This window comes from Oncorhynchus mykiss, chromosome 17 (genome assembly GCF_013265735.2).
Source record: "Oncorhynchus mykiss isolate Arlee chromosome 17, USDA_OmykA_1.1, whole genome shotgun sequence".
Classification (NCBI taxonomy): Eukaryota; Metazoa; Chordata; class Actinopteri; order Salmoniformes; family Salmonidae; genus Oncorhynchus; species Oncorhynchus mykiss.
Window position 1 is genome coordinate 62,200,259 of NC_048581.1, and position 21,659 is coordinate 62,221,917.

General features: G+C 44.8%; 2 protein-coding genes across 4 annotated transcripts in view; one reads left to right on the top strand and one right to left on the bottom strand.

The window, feature by feature from the left end:
- The window catches only part of LOC110494304 (FYVE, RhoGEF and PH domain-containing protein 5), a 55,839-nt gene extending 45,845 nt beyond the window's left edge, over positions 1-9,994 (bottom strand). For both annotated transcript variants that reach the window (XM_036950384.1, XM_021569253.2), the window contains exons 1-2: positions 9,748-9,994; positions 928-3,706 (exon numbers count right to left, since the gene is read on the bottom strand). In XM_036950384.1, the coding sequence (XP_036806279.1) occupies positions 928-3,706; positions 9,748-9,802 (2,834 nt within the window). In that variant the 5' untranslated portion in view covers positions 9,803-9,994. The remainder of the gene's footprint in view (positions 1-927; positions 3,707-9,747) is intronic.
- Positions 9,764-21,659, top strand: part of ghrl (ghrelin/obestatin prepropeptide) — a 44,789-nt gene continuing 32,893 nt past the window's right edge. The window contains exon 1 of one of the 2 annotated variants that reach the window (XM_021567407.2): positions 9,764-9,887. The gene's annotated coding sequence lies outside the window, so the exon portion shown is untranslated. The remainder of the gene's footprint in view (positions 9,888-21,659) is intronic. The other variant, XM_021567408.2, reaches the window with a different exon arrangement.

Genomic DNA, 21,659 nt, shown 5'->3' on the forward strand with positions numbered 1-21,659 from the left:
TGCTTGTGATGCAACAACATGCAACAGCATCACCAATTCAGAGGATTGAGAGTCCTGTGTATCAAAACACCCTTGTGTTTAACTCCCATACACCTCCAGAATAGTAAACATGGCTACTATACTGCATTGCTGAGGGCAACACATCATAGAGCTAACAGAATACTGAGATTGCATCTCCCAATCTTCTTTCTGATTACCTGCCTGGAAGGAAGAGTGATGAGTCCAAAATGTTCTGAAAATTAATCATCCGGGGAGGTCTGTATAATACCTTAGGTAGCCATCCAAAGCAAACTATGACCTGCCAAAATGAATTGATATATGCATTCCTCAATGATGAACTAATTCCTACTGTATGTGACTGAACCTGTAAGCACAACTTCCAAGCAGTCTCCACCAGTCCTGCGGCCCCACGGTCTCCTTTATGTCATGTGCAATATGATGACTATAATGCTTAATGAAGATTATAGGGATAGGGTTGTGTGTGTGTGTGTGTGTGTGTGTGTGTGTGTGTGTGTGTGTGTGTGTGTGTGTGTGTGTGTGTGTGTGTGTGTGTGTGTGTGTGTGTGTGTGGTGTGTGTGTGTGTGTGTGACTGACCACTGTGTGGTCAAGGCAGCAAGGGACCCTCCCTTAGGAACAGTTCTAAATCCCTTATCCCTAGGGATAACACACACAACGGGGACACAGTAATCAAAAAGACTAGTGCTCTGTATAAGAGGTGGCAGGGATCACTAATATTACAACCGGGAGCATCTATCTACTTCAGTGGTTCACTCTCATACAGTACACACATAACCCACCATACATTAAAAAAATGAATGTTACAAGTGTGTTGTATGTTACATGAATATTACAAGTGTGTTACCAGTGCAAACTATACACCTTGAGATCTAAGGCAGATGTAAAAGTTAACTCAAATTTACCCATACCTTTCAGGCTCTTGCTCAGGCGACTGAGCTTTTCTCTCAAACCCAGGGAAGCTACTCATATCCACGTAACCATCAGTGTCATTGGCAGAGGACAGCACCCGACTCGTGTGGTCAAAGAACTCTGCAAAGGTCCCAGGTCGTACAGGCCTCCGGGAAGGGATCTGGATGTTCTCATAGTCGGAGCTGAGGGTCTGGGCAGGGATATTCTCGTAGTCTGACATGTCAGTGTTGGGAAAGGAGATGGAGCGGGGCTTGGTCAGAGGGAGGGGGGTGTAGGGGGCGCGGGAGCGGTCCTCAAAGGACTCCACCCGTGCCACACTGCGGTTGAGGAAGGCCACGGAACCCCCTTTTCTCTTCCCATCCTTATAGAACAGAAAGGTGGAGGGGGAGTCCGGAGAGCGCTGGGGCTTACTGACCATCCGGGACTTGAGTTGCGGGGAGCTGCCTGTGCTGCGCCTCTCTAAATCAAGGACCCTGGCAGGGCCGTGGTGGCTGGACTCAGGGGAGGACCTGGAGGAGGACACATTGACGTCCACCAGCAGCTTGCTCTCTGTCTTCCTCCTGAACTTCAGCATCAGGAAGCGCTTGAAGGAGGACTTCTTCTTTTTCTGCCTGTCTGGGGAGTCCCCCTCGATGAACAGGGATGGAGAGCTCTTGGTGATGGGCTTCTTGGTGATGTATGCTAGCTCAAAGGGAGGAGGGATGTCCACCATTGAAGTAGGGGTGGACAGGCCGCTGGAGGGCAGGGGACTTTGCTGGGTGAAGCTTCCAGAAGAGCCCATAACACAGGGCAGGGAGAGGCTGTCCTCCCTCCTTTCCCCTGGGGAACTCTGGCCCTCCCTGTACACACACAGGGGCAGGTCCCGTCCCTCCATGGAGAAGGAGCGGGGGTACAGGAGAAAGCGATGTTGTTTGGATGAGCTCTTGGCCCAGGTTGAGTTTAACATGGGACTGCTGCTCAGCGCGGGTCCGCTCCGGTCCAATTCCACCTCGCAGTAGTTCTGAAGGTGGAACTCGGAGCCCGCCTCCTCAGGAACCGTATCAGGCACGTAACCAGGCACTTTCCCTGACAACGACCGGGACCTGGTCACAATGGATTTTCTGTCAAAAGGCAGGAAATTCTCCCCCTCTGAGTCCAGGCCTGCCTCTTCGTAGACATGCTCATCACTAAGGTTACCTTCTATGTCAGTTGTCTCATCCAGGTAGGGAATGATGTGGCCCTCAAGGTCCTCCTCATCCCTGAACACATCAGAGTCATCTGGGGAGCGCAGCTGGCTGTCAGAGAAAGATGAGGCCTGGGAGGTGTCTGTGTCCGCTGGCACAGAGATGGACACCAGCCTGAAACGGGGCTGGTTGTTACTCTGGTTCAAGAAAGCCTCCACCCTCTGGACTACAGGCATCCTTCTCTGACATGAACCTGTCATGTTCTCCCTGTCGTCATCATCGTCGTCATCGTCATCTCCTATCTCGACGTAGTCCTCAGAAGAGACACACTCAATATGACCCATGTCCTCACACAGGGAGTCATCGTCACCTATGGCTGCGTACTCACTGGGCTCCGTGGTCTCTGTTGTGACCAGCGAAGATTCTTCCGGTGTGCTCTCACTCTCTGCTGATCCGTCACCTTTGCCCTCTGCAGGGCTCTGCTCTGGATCCACAATGTCCTCAGTTGAGATGTAGTAGGGTTCCAGGCTAGGGTCAACTGCTTCCTCCTCTGTGTTGAAAAGTTGTTTTGCTTTATGTTTGCTGTGTTGGCGCTCACCCTCTTCCATACTGTACTGAACAGTCATGGGCTCTTCATCAATTATGGAATATGGTTGATACCTTTGTGTTCTCTCCTCCGAGGGACCAATGACATCATATCCAAAGTCCTCCTGTAGGACATTGGTAGGACTACCAGGGTAAGGTGAGGATTCCTCTACTTCCCCTTCATCCTCCTCCTTGAAGGATGAAGGCTCTTGGGTAACAAGGTCCTCCTCTACGTTGTCTTTGACGAGGAGATCTATGTGTTCCTCAGAGAGAGATTCTGTTTCTGTATCTGCTGTGGTTTCAGCTGCTTCTTCTTCTGCTTCTTCTTCCTCTATTTGGTGCTCTTCCTCCACATTCTCCTTGTTTTCTTTCCCAGGCCAAGTTTCACAGAAGTAGCATGCTGCCTCCTCCTCCTCAATGCTGGTGATAGAGAAGCCATCTGTGTCGGCCAGCGCCTCGCCAGCATAGCAGCCCTCTGTGTCAATCTCATCAGTGATGTCCGTGTCGATTATCTCCACCGAGTCCCCTGAATAAATTGTGAATCCAGCATCACTGACCACCAGTGTGTCCAGAGAATCCACCTCCTCTGCTTGAACATTGTCAGTTAACCTCCAGTCCTCCTCTTTCTCCTGAATCATCTCCTCCTCCTTCTCCGGTTCCATCTGCTCTTCATAACCATTCTCAGGATCGTTGACCCCTGAACTGAGAGAGTATGAGTCATACTGAGGTTCCACTGGCTCCTCCTCCTCTAGCCCCTTCCCTCCACTCAGACAGTCCTCTGGCTTGTTCTCCTCGTCCAGGTCCTCGTCTGAGGACAGCAGGTCCCCGTTGGTGCAACCCTCCTGGGCGTTGTTGTAGAGTAGGGAGGAGTCGCGCTCCTCAGGGTCATGTGGTACTGTGGGTTTGGGGGCGATGGGAGGTTTGGGGCCCCTGGCTAAGGAACAGGGCCGGGACATGAGGGGGGAAGGAAGCTTGAAGGTGAGGTGACTCACAAGTTTTGGTTTAGGAGCAAGAGGAGGCTTCTTAAAATCTGAAAACAAAACAAAAGACATCATCATGAGCTACTACTAGATATATCCAAACAAGATAATGGATTATTCAAAATTTACAGGGGGGGGGGAAATTGTGAGGTTAGCAGTCTGCACAAAAAACAAATGTTATCGTTAAACTCAAATTCTGATTAAACTGATTCCTAAAAAAAAACATTGTTTATGGATTTTGTTTTTTAAATGGTATTATATGTATTAATGATATTATGAATTTAAACGGAGGAGTTACGTCACATATGCAGTTAGTGAAAATATATGGGAATATCTCCTCAATCTAAACTTACAACCAATTGATTGCAGCACTACCACAAAAAATGGAGGAGGCAAGTGGATAAGGGAGAAGGTAAGGAACTTATCTGCCTGCCATATATTACACATACAAATTGGCTGAAAGGAACTGGCATAAATATAAAAATATACCAGTTTCATCTGAGGACAACAATGTTGACAGCTGTGCCATACAGGTTGCAAGGTAAATAGGATATTTTTGATGTACCAATTCCATGGCACATGGTTTTGAACCGGTACAAAATAATACCCTTGACTCAACAATTACAGTTTTTCACAATTCCTGACATTTAATCCTAGTAATAATTCCCTGTCTTAGGTCAGTTAGGATCACCACTTAATTTTAAGAATGTGAAATGTCAGAATAATAGTAGAGAGAATGATTTATTGCAGCTTTTATTTCTTTCATCACATTCGGTAGCATTGCCTTTAATTGTTTAACTTGGGTCAAACGTTTCAGGTAGCCTTCCACAAGCTTCCCACAATAAGTTGGGTGAATTTTGGCCCATTCCTCCTGACAGAGCTGGTGTACCTGAGTCAGGTTTGTAGGCCTCCTTAATCAAACATGCTATTTCAGTTCTGCCCACACATTTTCTGAAGGTTTGATGTCAGGGCTTTGTGGTGGCCACTCCAATACCTTGACTTTGTTGTCCTTAAGCCATTTTGCCACAACTTTGGAAGTATGTTTGGGGTCATTGTCCATTTGGAAGACCCATTTGCGACCAAGCTTTATCTTCCTGACTGATGTCTTGAGATGTTGCTTCAACATATCCACATAATTTCCCTTCCTCATGACGCCATCTATTTTGTGAAGTGCACCAGTTCCTCCTGCAGCAAAGCACCCCCACAACATGATTATGCCACCCCCCTGATTCACGGTTGGGATGGTGTTCTTTGGCTTGCAAGCATCCCCAAACATAACGTTCCTCCAAACATAACGATGGTCATTATGGCCAAACAGTTCTATTTTTGTTTCATCAGACCAGAGAACATTTCTCCAAAGTACGTAGTCTCCGTAGTCTGGCTTCTTATTGAGGTTTTTGAGCAGTGACTTCTTCCTTGCTGAACGGCCTTTCAGGTTTTGTCGATATAGGACTCGTTTTACTGTGGATGTAGATACTTTTGTACCTGTTTCCTCCAGCATCTTCACAAGGTCCTTTGCTGTTATTCTGGGATTGATTTGTACTTTTCCACCAAAGTACGTTCATCTCTAGGAGACAGAATGCATCATCTTCCTGAGCGGTATGACGGCTGCGTGTTCCCACGGTGTTTATACTTGTGTACTATTGTTTGTACAGATGAACATGGTACCTTCAGGCGTTTGGAAATTTCTCCCAAGGATGAACCAGACTTGTGAAGGTCAACAATTTTTTGGCTGATTTCTTTTGATTTTCCCATGATGTCAAGCAAAGAGGCACTATGTTTGAAGGTAGGCCTTGAAATACATCCACAGGTACACCTCCAATTGACTCAAATTAAGTCAATTAGCCTATCAGAAGCTTCTAAAGCCATGACATCATTTTCTGGAATTTTCCAAGCTGTTTAAAGACACAGTCGACTTAGTGTATGTAAACTTCTGACCCACTGGATCTGTAATACAGTGAATTATAAGTGAAATAATCTGTCTGTAAACAATTGTTGGAAAAATGACTTGTGTCATGTACAAAGTAGATGTCCCAACCGACTTGCCAAAACTATAGTTTCTTAACAAGAAATTTGTGGTGTGGTTGAAAAATGAGTTTTAATGACTCCAACCTAAGTGTATGTAAACTTCCGACTTTAAAGCACACAATACACACAATGCCCCATAAAGATAAACTGTACGTATTGTGCATTAAATAACATATGCGCAGAACATAATCCGGATCCGTAACTTGAGAAAGAAGTTTCCAGAGGGGCTTCAAATGGGGGTTCCCTAAAGTCTACTGATTACAATGATAAACAATATGACATTCTGTATTTTGTCAATTTCAAGCAATGTGACAAGAAACCTTACTTAATTCCATGTACTTAGAATGTTGAAAATTTAACAATGGACATGAAACCATTCCAATAGAATTCTACCATTTTCAATAGGATGTATAGGACGTAATACTTAGGCTAAGATTACTTATTTTTCAAGCACTGTTCTAGTACGTGCTATCATTCTAATCCACAGATATCATACAGTTTTACGTTTATATTTTACCTTAAAGTACTCTTTTTATGCACTATGGTTTTTGAATTCTCTTACTTTGTAAACAACTTAAAGTTTTGGAAAATAAAACCCCTAATATTTTCACCCCTACATAGTTGTCTTTCATTGCCTCCTTGTTCATCCCCTTCATATGGCGGGAGCGGTGGGGTGGTCAGTAGAGGGCAATGAGTAGAGGTTAAAGGACTTTTTTTCTCTTAACCAAAAACCAAGATGACCAACAAAGGACAAGCCAGGGTGACGACCACTGAATATCCAGGAGAAGACTGTTGCAGGACTGTTTATAAAAGCAATAAGGCAACTCAGGGGTTGGTGGTATATGGCCATTATACCACAGCTAAGGGCTATATCCAGGCACTCCATGTTGCGCATAAGAACAGCCTTTAGCCATAGCATATTGGCCATATACCACACCTCTGGCCTCATTGCTTAATTGTACAGCAGCTGATGAAACTAACACTGTAAAAGTGTGAAAAAATGTGATCAGTGGAATTTCCTGATAGTTGCTAGTTGAAAATACAATCTAGTATTAGAATGTACCAGAGACTACCAAAATAGAGCATGTTCGACAAAACAAAAATCTTAACCACCCCACACTGGCTTCCCAGATGCAAATATACTTTTGTAGGATAGCCAGAGGCAAAGTCATTATCTGCCAGGTGATTGGCTGAGCCTTCTTGGGTGTGTGACATCACTCCGAGCCCTTACCAAAACACAAAAGACATTGCAGACAATTTATCTTGCCTCGAATCTAAAACCAGTAGTAACCAACAACTTTCAGGACAGTTATCTTAAAATTAAAATACATATCTAATATTCCCGCATGCCAATAACATTGTCGCAAAGGAGGGCTTGCTAGCTAGCTACAAGGTTTGAGGTACCTCAGCCGTTTTCTTATGAAACAGTTCAGCTAGTGACGCTGGCTAGCTAACCTTAGCTAGATTGCGTCTAGACTTGGGAGCTCATGGTCATGTCTAGATGGGATGCAGCTTTTGTCAAATTGCCGTAAAAAAATGTTGCTTATTTGCTAACCTTAACCTTTTTCCTAAACTAATAATACTACTATCTTAATTATCCTAACCTGCTACGTAAGTTCTCCTAAACCTGCTACGAAAAGTCAATTTTGACAAAAGCTGTATCCCTTTTAGACCATACCGTCGCTCATGGACACATCATAGGCTTCAGGAGCCAGCTGCAGATGTGATTCCACCATGGGCAACAATAACTGGCTACTAGTTTGTTTTTAGACAAATATATTCAACTCATAGCTAGTTTATCCAGTGACCACTGCATTTAGAAGATTAGCTACCGACTGAAATGTAGCTAGCTAGCATGCTGGCTCACACTGGCCATGCAGTAGCCAACTAGCTAGCTAACAGTTAGCTTATCGTGGACACCAAACGACAACACTAGCTAGACTTGGGAGCTCATGGGCACACGGGCTACAATAGTAAACTAGTTAAAGATGATAACACCATGGGAAACAATAATTGGCTAGTTTGTTTTCAGACAAATATGTTCAAGTCATAGTTAGTTTATCCACTGACCACCACATTTAGGATACCTAAATGACTTAAATGTAGCTAGCTAGCTCACTGGCCAGGCAGTGGCCATTACTATCCAATAAATTGTGGATTTCGTATTCTTTGATACATTTGGGATAACATCAAGCAACAGACAGTTTGTGTAAATATAAAAATAAGGATTAGTGGACTCCTCTTATGAATGATCGAACAGTGAAACTAAAATAGATTGGTGAGGCTTTCATTTATTTCCCAATGAATTAAGCTGAAGGTAGGTTTCTCACGTCATTCGGTTCTTACTGTCTCAACCAATCACCCAAAATAACTTATGAATATTAATTACTTTGCCTCCGGCTATCCTACGAATGTAAATTTCGCTTCCCAGACTGCTTCCAATCATTAAAATGTTCCTTACTGAAAGGGGCAATCTGCAGTTGCTACATCCATTTTTGGTTTTCTAAATGAATTAATAAATGCCTCATAAGCTAAGTTCAACAGTCGTACCCCATCAGAACCCAAAATATAAGCTTGTTTTACTCCAAATGTTTGTAAACAAAGTAAATATAAACAAACACTGTATAGGCTCAAACATAGTTAAAACTATCATTTTCATCGCATGGATGTTCAGGCCTTCATCCATAGCTCAGTCTATGAATTTGAGAGTGGTTACATTTTTCCAGCCCCATCCCTCAGCTTTTAACCCGAAACAGGGGCAGAGAGGACCCTGCGTTATCATTTCAACTGCGGATTGTCCCCTTAAATTAGTGTACCAAGTTTGATCATTTTATCACAAAATGCATGATTATTTCCCCTATCCGCTGGACTAGGGCACCTGGGAAGCGTATTGGCAGTGAACACTTTGCTTAGAGGGACACAAGTTAACACTGAAGGATTTACTAAAGGATTTCCCCAAGTCACTTTCTGCAACTCACCGGAGAGAAGCCCCTCTCATAGACTGTTTTTGCTCCTTTGAAGTTGTGAGTTTCAAGGGACAAAAAAACTAAAGACAAAATAAAACATTTGACAGCATAACTGGTCAAACAGGACACAGAAGGACATTACATAAGGACATTACATTACATTTATATGATCCAGTGGAGGCTGCTGGGGGAAGGACGGCTCATAATGGCTGGAACGAAGTAAATGGAATGGCATCATGGAAACCATGTGTTTGATGTATTTGAAACCATTCCACCAACTCCGCACCAGCCATTACCATGAGCCCGTCCTCCCCAATTCAGGTGCCACCAGCCTCCTGTGATAAGATCTCCTCAACATAACCTGAGGAAAACAGCACCCCTGGCTGTACCTTGAAGAACCAATCAGATTCTCAACAAAGCAGCAATGTGACAAGCATCATACAGGCTTACTTAGTCCTTGTAAACTGTCCCCATAATTACAACAGAACAATGCCATTGAAAAACTTATCACAAATCTATAATGCGCATTATCAAAAGAATATCTGGTGTCTATAAATTCATAATCACTCATGTGTTTCGATATTAGATAAATCGATTATCCTATATATTAGATATATTTTTAGACCACCAACAGTCATTTCCCTTAACACTACATCATAGAAAGCCTAACTACTGCACTGTAGTTGTTCACAGTTTCAGATATAGACTAAAGACCTAGTGACTCTTTTCACACTTGGGATTTCAATGATTGAAATAATAAGATTGGAATTGCATTACCAGTTCTATATCTAAACAACAATTTGACCTCTATTTGGCTAGCCAACCACGCCTATAGGTTATCCCAGTCTGTGGCATTATGATCCCAGGTCTTGTCAACTTCCACAAATTGTAGGCAGCACAAGTCCGTCCCCCTCCCTTCACACAGAGTCCCTTTCCCGTTTTGTTATGGGTAGGACACATTCTTACAGTCCTTTTTTTATCGGGATAAAACAACTCAGACAATGCAGCGTTTTATTATGAAATGAACAAATGTTGTCAAGACCTAGGGCCTATTTGATTAGAAGGCTACATTTGTTCAAATCGAAGTGCTCTCATACCTGTATCCATTTTCAGGAACCATCCGCGCGAGCATCCGAACCATTTATCGTTCATTAATCCTTGTGAGAAAGCAACATCTATATTCCAGACCACACGTATTCCGAGAAACAGAAAGGAAAGCTATTCAGAGACCAGAAAGGTAAAACAATAACCTCAGTTTTATGTCATTTTTATTGTGTCAAGTTACTTTCCAGCTGTAGCGGTCCTCGACTGGTGGCGCGTGCATATGTGGTGAGAGTCGCGACTGAACATATGCTGGAGACTGGGAACTGAGCGCAGGAGGAGTTCCCTGGCGTTTCCTGAGGAGGAACCCACTGGTCACAAACTGGTTGAATCAACGTTGTTTCAACGTAATTTGTCAACGTATTGTGACATGGAATCTACGTGGAAAATGCATTGGATATTAATGGCAACTGTTGTTTTGAGGGTGAAATCATGGTAACCTAATTTTAACATAGACAAACCTTATATAAATTGTTGAATTTGTACCTTTAAAACAACATCAAATCTTTAACATTATATCCACAATCATAAAAATAAACAATAAATTGGACAGCACCTTCCACTGGAGAATGTATCTATGTGCAGCTCCACTTTGGTCTCCATCCAGGGTTTTAATCAATCCCTGTTTAGCTATGATATTACCAATGTGATATCATACAAATTATTGTTGAGAGTTCTCCACCAGTCTTGGGGAGATAGTCAGCAGGTAGCTGACTAGTGGTGTATTCAGCAGCCCTATGGTCTGGGAGTAGAATCTAATCTATAATCTATTGGCCAGATTTACATTTTTTTCCCTATACTGCCTGCATCTGATTGATGCAAACAAGGAAAACAGGCCATGGCTTGGATGGCTCATCCCTACTATGGGGTCCCTGATGATCTTCTTGGCCTTCCTGCAACACCTGGTATTGTATTTGTCCTGGAGGGCAGGCAGTGTGCATCCAATGGTGCATTTGGGTGAGCGTACCACCCTCTGTAGTGCCTTGCCTAGTGCCTTTGAAATGCAACAGTTGTATTGGAAGTGGTTGGCAATCGAATGCTGTGTGTGGTTGTCTATGTGGGTGATTGAGTGAGAAAGACACAGAGCCGAACCAATCAGTGAAGAAGCACAGCCCTTCATTATCGACTCATCATGCAGACAACGTATAGATATTCTTTCCAGACTCTGAAGTCAGGAGGACTTTGAGTTATGTGTTAGCCAGACTAGTGTGACTGTAAGCTAACTTACAATTATAAAGTATTTATTGAATCCTGGCAGCTCAGAGACATCCAGCTAAAAACAGAATGTGTGGGATCCCAGAGACTGCTGCTATTTGGACATGATTTCCTGCCCATACATCTGAAGTCTGATTGGAGGACAGAAGTCCCTTAAAACGTTTCTGCATAACAGGAAATTGCACTCCCTGTTTCCTGCACAACGAGGCTCCACTTCCTTAGCAACTGATGGACAAAACTGGCACATTTTAACCCATTGGAGAGTTGAAACTTAAAAACATGAGGTAACATATTTTGTCTCCTAAAGTAGTCACCTGATGATAGGATACACCAAAAATGGTTTATTTTCCATTACAACAATGAAATAACGTGTTTTCCTATTGTGGTACAAACTGATATACAGTACCTATTAACCACATTCAGCAGTTTCATAATTATACCATCTCTTTTAACTGCAGCTATTTTGATCCATGTGTACTGAACTGACTTTACCTCACTCTGTATCTCTCAGGGGTAAAGAGTGTGACACATGGACTTGCAAGCGTGTGAGCGCATGCACACACACACACACACACACACACACACACACACACACGCACACACACACACGTTCGGCTGTAGAGGTAATCCCACTCTCTACTCACTGTTACTTGCGGTTCAGAGAGAGGCTAAGCCTGCACAGAAGGCATTGCTGGGTTCTGCCCAGGGCCACCAAAGGGAAATGCCAGGATTACAGCGTTCCCAACAACCATTCCCCCCTGCTGTGACATTGCACATGACTGGATATTGGATAAACTGCCTTTGCCTGAGAAAGGGCCAGGGTGCGCCATCTTTCCTCTCTCTCTTTCTTTCTCTCTCTCTCTCTCTCTCTCTGGTTCATTTGGTTCATTTTCTTTCCCTAATGTGTTAAACTGTGGAATAACGCAGGGCAACTGCCTTGGGCCACTTCTTTACTTAATATATACCAACGACCTTCCCTATGCCTTGGTTGAAACTCAAGCTACTATATTTGCAGATGATACTACAATTTATGCAGCAAGACAATCAGTACAGCAGGCTTTACAAGGAGATTTGGAGAATATCAGGAAGTGGGTTTGCCAAAACAAACTTGTTTTAAACACCAAGAAAACCAAAGTTATGTTGGTCTGTTCAACTCGGAAAAGGCCAAAACAGCATGGGATACAATTAAGTATGGGAGGAGTACAAATTGAAGAAGTGGCAGAAACCAAACTATTGGGAGTGCAGCTAGACAACTGCTTATCATGGTCGTCTCAAATAACTAATCTATGTAAGTTAAAAAAAATATTAAAACAGCATGCATAATCAGGATAGCTAAATATTTACCAGGAAAAATTATTCAGAAAATAACACAAGCATTAATTGAGAGTCAGGTGAACTGCTGTTCGGTGGTCTGGGGAAATGCATCATCTAGTGAAGTTAGGAGGCTGCAGAATGCACAGAATAAAGCAGCAAGGATTGTTTTAAGGCGGAGATAAGGTTCTTCTGTTGCAGTCATGCGCAGTGTTCTTGGTTGGTTATCAATCGACAAGATAATTGAAAAAAACATGCTTATTTTATTTTATAATATACATCATTTAAAATGGCCAAGTTCTATTCACAACGTTATTCAGTTGGTAAGAGACAGACATTCCGTAAATACTAGGAATAGATTGTCCACCATCTATGCGTTATCCAGACAGAAAAGAGAAATAGGCAAAAGAACATTTCGATTTAGAGCAATAAAGAAATGTAATAAATTAACTGAGCAAACTAGAAACCTTTCAATATATACATTTAAACATTATTTTAAAACAATTTAAATATAGTATATAGAAATGTTGTGGGACTATAGTAGATGAAGAATCAATATTTTTTAGATTGAGTATTTATTGGGATATTATGCTAGTATATTATGCATGTTTGTAGTAGTGTGTTATATGTGAAAGTGTGTTTGTATTATAAATTGTATTTTAATGTTTAAGGACTCTTGGAAGATTAGTCCAAATGGGGACTAAAAGAGATCCAAATCAAATCTCTCTCTCTCTCTCTCTCTCTCTCTCTCTCTCTCTCTCTCTCTCTCTCTCTCTCACACACAACACTGAAAGGTAAAAAAAAAAATCTGGCCACATCACAGCCGGCCTGGGGACTTCTGCAGATATAATTCAACATGCAAAATACATAAATAAGTCCCATTGCTGGCAGCATTACAAGACGAGAGACATCAGGGCACAGCAGAAAAAATACATTAGACCTGACTGGTAAATGAAAAAAGATCTCAAGCCCAGTCGAGTGCTCCCAGCCTCAAACTAGAGGAGGCACCAGCCCTGGGTTCCACTAAGTTAGACCTGGCCAAAATATGTCACCCACACTGATCCTCTAACACATTAACTAAAACATCCTTGAGTGCCCAATGACCAAAACCTCCCAACTGTATATCTGCAGAATTCTCCTGTTTGTACTTTTGAATCAGGAGTACCGTGCATGCACAGACAACCAGTCCACATAATATGAAGCGAATCTGGGCATGACACCTCTGTTTTCAACAGTCCCCCAACCGAGGCTAAGCATAGTGTTACTAGCAGCACAGATTGTTCTGCTCATTTAAAAACATTACATGTTGTTACCTTTGACCCGTTTTGTTGGTCCAATAAGTATGTTTTTATATTGACTCAATGAAGGGCAGGGAGGTGGGCTCAGAGAGCAGACCTGCTCTGTGGCGTGAGAGAATAATGACGGATCTCCTGATAAACAAGGGGCTGCAGATGTGGAGCATGAAAACATGTTTTGGGCTCATACAAAAACACACACAGACAGACAGACACACACACACAGCCATCCCTGCCTCCAGAAGGGAAACGGATCTGAAAGAGGGAAAACAGGCCACTAAGTCCAATGCTGCTGATCTCAGGGCTGGAGCACAACCCTCTCACAGAGACGGATGTGAAGTGTTCTGGTCAACATGCCAGCTCCACAAACTAGTCTGAGGCCAGTGTTGTGGAACACCTCTGCTGTTACAGAGCAGGTTGTTGGTGGTGTTCTGTGTGCAGCCAGCTGTGGTGTTACTGCTGGGGTGTTCTGTGTGCAGACAGCTGTGGTGTTACAGAGCAGGTTGTTGGGGTGTTCTGTGTGCAGACAGCTGTGGTGTTACAGAGCAGGTTGTTGGGGTGTTCTGTGTGCAGCCAGCTGTGCTGTTACAGAGCAGGTTGTTGGGGTGTTCTGTGTGCAGCCAGCTGTGGTGTTACAGAGCAGGTTGTTGGGGTGTTCTGTGTGCAGCCAGCTGTGGTGTTACAGAGCAGGTTGTTGGGGTGTTCTGTGTGCAGCCAGCTGTGGTGTTACAGAGCAGGTTGTTGGGGTGTTCTGTGTGCAGCCAGCTGTGGTGTTACAGAGCAGGTTGATGGGGTGTTCTGTGTGCAGCCAGCTGTGGTGTTAAGAGCAGGTTGTTAGTGGTGTTCTGTGTGCAGCCAGCTGTGGTGTTACAGAGCAGGTTGTTGGGGTGTTCTGTGTGCAGCCAGCTGTGGTGTTACAGAGCAGGTTGTTGTGGTGTTCTGTGTGCAGCCAGCTGTGGTGTTACAGAGCAGGTTGTTGGGGTGTTCTGTGTGCAGCCAGCTGTGGTGTTACAGAGCAGGTTGTTGGGGTGTTCTGTGTGCAGTCAGCTGTGGTGTTACAGAGCAGGTTGTTGGGGTGTTCTGTGTGCAGCCAGCTGTGGTGTTACAGAGCAGGTTGTTGGGGTGTTCTGTGTGCAGCCAGCTGTGGTGTTACAGAGCAGGTTGTTGGGGTGTTCTGTGTGCAGCCAGCTGTGGTGTTACAGAGCAGGTTGTTGGGGTGTTATGTGTGCAGCCAGCTGTGGTGTTACAGAGCAGGTTGTTGGGGTGTTCTGTGTGCAGCCAGCTGTGGTGTTACAGAGCAGGTTGTTGGGGTGTTCTGTGTGCAGCCAGCTGTGGTGTTACAGAGCAGGTTGTTGGGGTGTTCTGTGTGCAGCCAGCTGTGGTGTTACAGAGCAGGTTGTTGGGGTGTTATGTGTGCAGCCAGCTGTGGTGTTACAGAGCAGGTTGTTGGGGTGTTCTGTGTGCAGCCAGCTGTGGTGTTACAGAGCAGGTTGTTGGGGTGTTCTGTGTGCAGCCAGCTGTGGTGTTACAGAGCAGGTTGTTGGGGTGTTCTGTGTGCAGCCAGCTGTGGTGTTAAGAGCAGGTTGTTGGGGTGTTATGTGTGCAGCCAGCTGTGGTGTTACAGAGCAGGTTGTTGGGGTGTTCTGTGTGCAGCCAGCTGTGGTGTTACAGAGCAGGTTGTTGGTGGTGTTCTGTGTGCAGCCAGCTGTGGTGTTACAGAGCAGGTTGTTGGGGTGTTCTGTGTGCAGCCAGCTGTGGTGTTACAGAGCAGGTTGTTGGGGTGTTCTGTGTGCAGCCAGCTGTGGTGTTACAGAGCAGGTTGTTGGGGTGTTCTGTGTGCAGCCAGCTGTGGTGTTACAGAGCAGGTAGTTGGGGTGTTCTGTTTGCAGCCAGCTGTGGTGTTACAGAGCAGGTTGTTGGGGTGTTCTGTGTGCAGCCAGCTGTGGTGTTACAGAGCAGGTTGTTGGGGTGTTCTGTGTGCAGCCAGCTGTGCTGTTACAGAGCAGGTTGTTGGGGTGTTCTGTGTGCAGCCAGCTGTGGTGTTACAGAGCAGGTTGTTGGGGTGTTCTGTGTGCAGTCAGCTGTGGTGTTACAGAGCAGGTTGTTGGGGTGTTCTGTGTGCAGCCAGCTGTGGTGTTACAGAGCAGGTTGTTGGGGTGTTCTGTGTGCAGCCAGCTGTGGTGTTACAGAGCAGGTTGTTGGGGTGTTCTGTGTGCAGCCAGCTGTGGTGTTACAGAGCAGGTTGTTGGGGTGTTATGTGTGCAGCCAGCTGTGGTGTTACAGAGCAGGTTGTTGGGGTGTTATGTGTGCAGCCAGCTGTGGTGTTACAGAGCAGGTTGTTGGGGTGTTCTGTGTGCAGCCAGCTGTGGTGTTACAGAGCAGGTTGTTGGTGGTGTTCTGTGTGCAGCCAGCTGTGGTGTTACAGAGCAGGTTGTTGGGGTGTTCTGTGTGCAGCCAGCTGTGGTGTTACAGAGCAGGTTGTTGGGGTGTTCTGTGTGCAGCCAGCTGTGGTGTTACAGAGCAGGTTGTTGGGGTGTTCTGTGTGCAGCCAGCTGTGGTGTTACAGAGCAGGTAGTTGGGGTGTTCTGTTTGCAGCCAGCTGTGGTGTTACAGAGCAGGTTGTTGGGGTGTTCTGTGTGCAGCCAGCTGTGGTGTTACAGAGCAGGTTGTTGGGGTGTTCTGTGTGCAGCCAGCTGTGGTGTTACAGAGCAGGTAGTTGGGGTGTTCTGTTTGCAGCCAGCTGTGGTGTTACAGAGCAGGTTGTTGGGGTGTTCTGTGTGCAGCCAGCTGTGGTGTTACAGAGCAGGTTGTTGGGGTGTTCTGTGTGCAGCCAGCTGTGCTGTTACAGAGCAGGTTGTTGGGGTGTTCTGTGTGCAGCCAGCTGTGGTGTTACAGAGCAGGTTGTTGGGGTGTTCTGTGTGCAGTCAGCTGTGGTGTTACAGAGCAGGTTGTTGGGGTGTTCTGTGTGCAGCCAGCTGTGGTGTTACAGAGCAGGTTGTTGGGGTGTTCTGTGTGCAGCCAGCTGTGGTGTTACAGAGCAGGTTGTTGGGGTGTTCTGTGTGCAGCCAGCTGTGGTGTTACAGAGCAGGTTGTTGGGGTGTTATGTGTGCAGCCAGCTGTGGTGTTACAGAGCAGGTTGTTGGGGTGTTATGTGTGCAGCCAGCTGTGGTGTTACAGAGCAGGTTGTTGGGGTGTTCTGTGTGCAGCCAGCTGTGGTGTTACAGAGCAGGTTGTTGGTGGTGTTCTGTGTGCAGCCAGCTGTGGTGTTACAGAGCAGGTTGTTGGGGTGTTCTGTGTGCAGCCAGCTGTGGTGTTACAGAGCAGGTTGTTGGGGTGTTCTGTGTGCAGCCAGCTGTGGTGTTACAGAGCAGGTTGTTGGGGTGTTCTGTGTGCAGCCAGCTGTGGTGTTACAGAGCAGGTAGTTGGGGTGTTCTGTTTGCAGCCAGCTGTGGTGTTACAGAGCAGGTTGTTGGGGTGTTCTGTGTGCAGCCAGCTGTGGTGTTACAGAGCAGGTAGTTGGGGTGTTCTGTTTGCAGCCAGCTGTGGTGTTACAGAGCAGGTTGTTGAGGTGGGAGGAGCAGAGTGATTAATGGACAGACCTATTCAATCTGGCTGCTACACCACATACAGTGATTAGGTACACCTGCAAATCAGCATCTAGAATCAGGGAGTAAGGAAAAGACTGTGTGAGAGAGAGACAGACAGAGAGAGGGGGGGGGGGGGGAGATAGAGTGGAGGACAGCTCTTGAACCCCATCAATAAAACTGCCCTTTATTACAAAGCCTTGTTCTCCTGGTAGTAATGGAAGGGACCTACTGACCCCACCAAATGGCATGTATTTGTCCACAATATGTTACCAGGGGATTTTAACATTACATTGATGGTTTTGAGTTGTTCTCTTTCAGAGCAGGAAATACTTACAATGAACCAGCCTTATAGAACAATCACGTGGGGTGATTTTACAATAATCACCCTCTTGTAGGAACAGGTGTTATTTAGAGCCACTGAAAAACAATGAGAGCACAGTCCAACCAAGAGCCAGCAAAATCACTCCTTCACAGTTGGATTTCAGGCCATGCATCGAAGAGGCATATGAGCACGATGCTTGGTGTTCTGGCTTAGCTTAATCATACTATGCACAATGGTCTGATGCTGAAGTTTTCCAGAGCTAAAATGTATGATAAAGTGGGGGAATCCCTCCACTGTGTGTGTGTGTGTGTGTGTGTGTGTCTCCCTCAGCACTACACTCCATTGGCTGTCTGTCTCCTGTCTGCATCACGCCATATTTTTTATAATTATTAATTATTTAACTAGGCAAGTCAGTTATTTTCAATGACGGCCTAGGATCAGTGGGTTAACTGCCTGTTCAGGGGCAGAACGACAGATTTGTACCTTGTCAGCTCAGGGATTTGAACTTGCAACCTTTCAGTTACTTGGCCAATGCTCTAACCACTAGGCTAGAAGAGGGAGAGGGTGCGCACTTCTTCTTTCTCCTGCTCTGAGAGAAAACAATAACAATGTGTCTTTAAAAAAGAACTCCCTCTTGATATACTCTTTCCTGTGACTCTTTTCACATCTATCAGAAAAAAATGGCCAAGGATTGAGGGAGGGTACGGATTCCAAACCTGTAAACATATCTTCTTTCTCTCTTCTTTCTCTTTTCATCTGAACCAATAGCATTTGTACGTGTGATAGTTCTGGCCAGAGCAGTAATGTATTGGGTCCCTCAGTCTATGATATTACAGATTCATTTCTAAATATGACAAGTGTCACAAAGGAGTGCTGGTTATAAAAGAAAGATAACAACAAGTCATCATTTACAGCGCTAACATCAAACTACTTCTGTTAAAAACCCAAGTAGTTGATGTGGATTACACCAGCCGTGATTCAACAGTAACTGTTTTGCAGGTGGGGACAAAAGTGTGTCAAGGGGTTGAAGTGTGTTCCTGTAAATACACTTTTATCTGTCATCATATCTATTGTGTGAGCCTGGGAGTCTATTCAAATGTTTTCCCACTGGGCCACGCTGACCATAAAATACAGTCACACTTTCGCAGTATTGAAAATGACAGAAAATATTTATGTAACAATGTAAGCAAACACTCATGCTCACGCATAAATACAGACACCCACGCAAACTGAATGAAAACATGTTTGTTCTACTTGAACTGTGCTCTTGGCTGGCACAGCTATGCTGAGTGTAGCATGGATGTCTGTCCTGTCAGCTTTACAGTGGGAATAGAAATGGTAGGATGGATGTCTGTCCTGTCAGTTTTACAGTGGGAATAGAAATGGTAGCATGGATGTCTGTCCTGTCAGCTTTACAGTGGGAATAGAAATGGTAGGATGGATGTCTGTCCTGTCAGCTTTACAGTGGGAATAGAAATGGTAGCATGGATGTCTGTCCTGTCAGCTTTACAGTGGGAATAGAAATGGTAGCATAGATATCTGTCCTGTCAGCTTTACAGGGGGAATAGAAATGGTAGCATGGATGTCTGTCCTGTCAGCTTTTACAGTGGGAATAGAAATGGTAGCATGGATGTCTGTCCTGTCAGCTTTACAGTGGGAATAGAAGTGGTAGCATGGATGTCTGTCCTGTCAGCTTTACAGTGGGAATAGAAATGGTAGGATGGATGTCTGTCCTGTCAGGTTTACAGTGGGAATAGAAATGGTAGCATGGATGTCTGTCCTGTCAGCTTTACAGTGGGAATAGAAATGGTAGGATGGATGTCTGTCCTGTCAGGTTTACAGTGGGAATAGAAATGGTAGGATGGATGTCTGTCCTGTCAGGTTTACAGTGGGAATAGAAATGGTAGGATGGATGTCTGTCCTGTCAGGTTTACAGTGGGAATAGAAATGGTAGGATGGATGTCTGTCCTGTCAGCAGTGGGGAGAGTAAAGAGGTGCTGACTGAACTTCTAGTCGTGTCATGGTGGGCTAAATATAATTTCACATCACATCACGGGAAAATAAGGAAGAAAACACAGCTGGGTTGTTGTTGTTGTACTTCTGTAATACCTTCCTGACCTTCGTACAATGACCATGGGACATTCCCTTGCTCTCTTTCCTCTCTTTCTCTCTGGATTTTTCAGCAAATATGTTTTTTTAATGTTCTGATTAAGCTACTGGTGAGAAAAACAGCTGCCTCAGAATAGTTTTTGATGAATAGAACTTTATTGAATTACAGTGGACCCACTGACACATGGGAAAAAGGTATCAGGATGAGGTATCTTATCACAGATAAGAACAACACTTGATTTGAAGGGTCTTTGTTAAAGAAACAAGAAACCTAACAGAGACAATTTCTTGATCTATTAACATTGCTTACCCTCATAAATGACGATTATGGTGAAAACATACACATATGTCTGTCAGGCGCATTCTTCGAATTGCAAATTAATGTTATTTTAAAGCTGTTTAAAAACATTCCTGCACTAAATCGTGGAAGGCAAACAAAATAGCATCAGGACAAGTAAAGTACTAAAATAGCAACCACAAAACAGCATGGTGTGCATGCAATTTCAACCCCTGAACAATAAACAATGGACTAAGAAAGGTCAAACTGTCTCTCTGTGTGTGTGTGTGTGGGGAGGGGGGGGGGGGGGGTGTTACGGTTGTAGCTGCTTGTCCTTGGAATGGTTTCAGTACTGGACCTGTCCTCTCATAAGTGTTGTACTGGACCTGTCCTCTCATAAGTGTTGTACAGGACCTGTCCTCTCATAAGTGTTGTACTGGACCTGTCCTCTCATAAGTGTTGTACTGGACCTGTCCTCTCATAAGTGTTGTACTGGACCTGTCCTCTCATAAGTGTTGTACTGGACCTGTCCTCTCATAAGTGTTGTACTGGACCTCTCATATCATAAGTGTTGTACTGGACCTGTCCTCTCATATCATAAGTGTTGTACTGGACCTGTCCTCTCATAAGTGTTGTACAGGACCTGTCCTCTCATAAGTGTTGTACTGGACCTGTCCTCTCATAAGTGTTGCACTGGACCTGTCCTCTCATAAGTGTTGTACTGGACCTGTCCTCTCATAAGTGTTGTACTGGACCTCTCATATCATAAGTGTTGTACTGGACCTGTCCTCTCATAAGTGTTGTACAGGACCTGTCCTCTCATATGTGTTGTACTGGACCTGTCCTCTCATAAGTGTTGTACAGGACCTGTCCTCTCATAAGTGTTGTACTGGACCTGTCCTCTCATAAGTGTTGTACAGGACCTGTCCTCTCATATCATAAGTGTTGTACTGGACCTGTCCTCTCATAAGTGTTGTACAGGACATGTCCTCTCATAAGTGTTGTACTGGACCTGTCCTCTCATAAGTGTTGTACTGGACCTGTCCTCTCATAAGTGTTGTACTGGACCTGTCCTCTCATAAGTGTTGTACTGGACCTGTCCTCTCATAAGTGTTGTACAGGACCTGTCCTCTCATAAGTGTTGTACTGGACCTGTCCTCTCATAAGTGTTGTACAGGACCTGTCCTCTCATATCATAAGTGTTGTACTGGACCTGTCCTCTCATAAGTGTTGTACAGGACATGTCCTCTCATAAGTGTTGTACTGGACCTGTCCTCTCATAAGTGTTGTACTGGACCTGTCCTCTCATAAGTGTTGTACTGGACCTGTCCTCTCATAAGTGTTGTACTGGACCTGTCCTCTCATAAGTGTTGTACAGGACCTGTCCTCTCATAAGTGTTGTACTGGACCTGTCCTCTCATAAGTGTTGTACAGGACCTGTCCTCTCATATCATAAGTGTTGTACTGGACCTGTCCTCTCATAAGTGTTGTACAGGACATGTCCTCTCATAAGTGTTGTACTGGACCTGTCCTCTCATAAGTGTTGTACTGGACCTGTCCTCTCATAAGTGTTGTACTGGACCTGTCCTCTCATAAGTGTTGTACTGGACCTGTCCTCTCATAAGTGTTGTACTGGACCTGTCCTCTCATAAGTGTTGTACTGGACCTGTCCTCTCATAAGTGTTGTACAGGACCTGTCCTCTCATAAGTGTTGTACTGGACCTGTCCTCTCATAAGTGTTGTACTGGACCTGTGGTGCTTGGTTGAGTGATGAGCCTTCACCGGCACCATC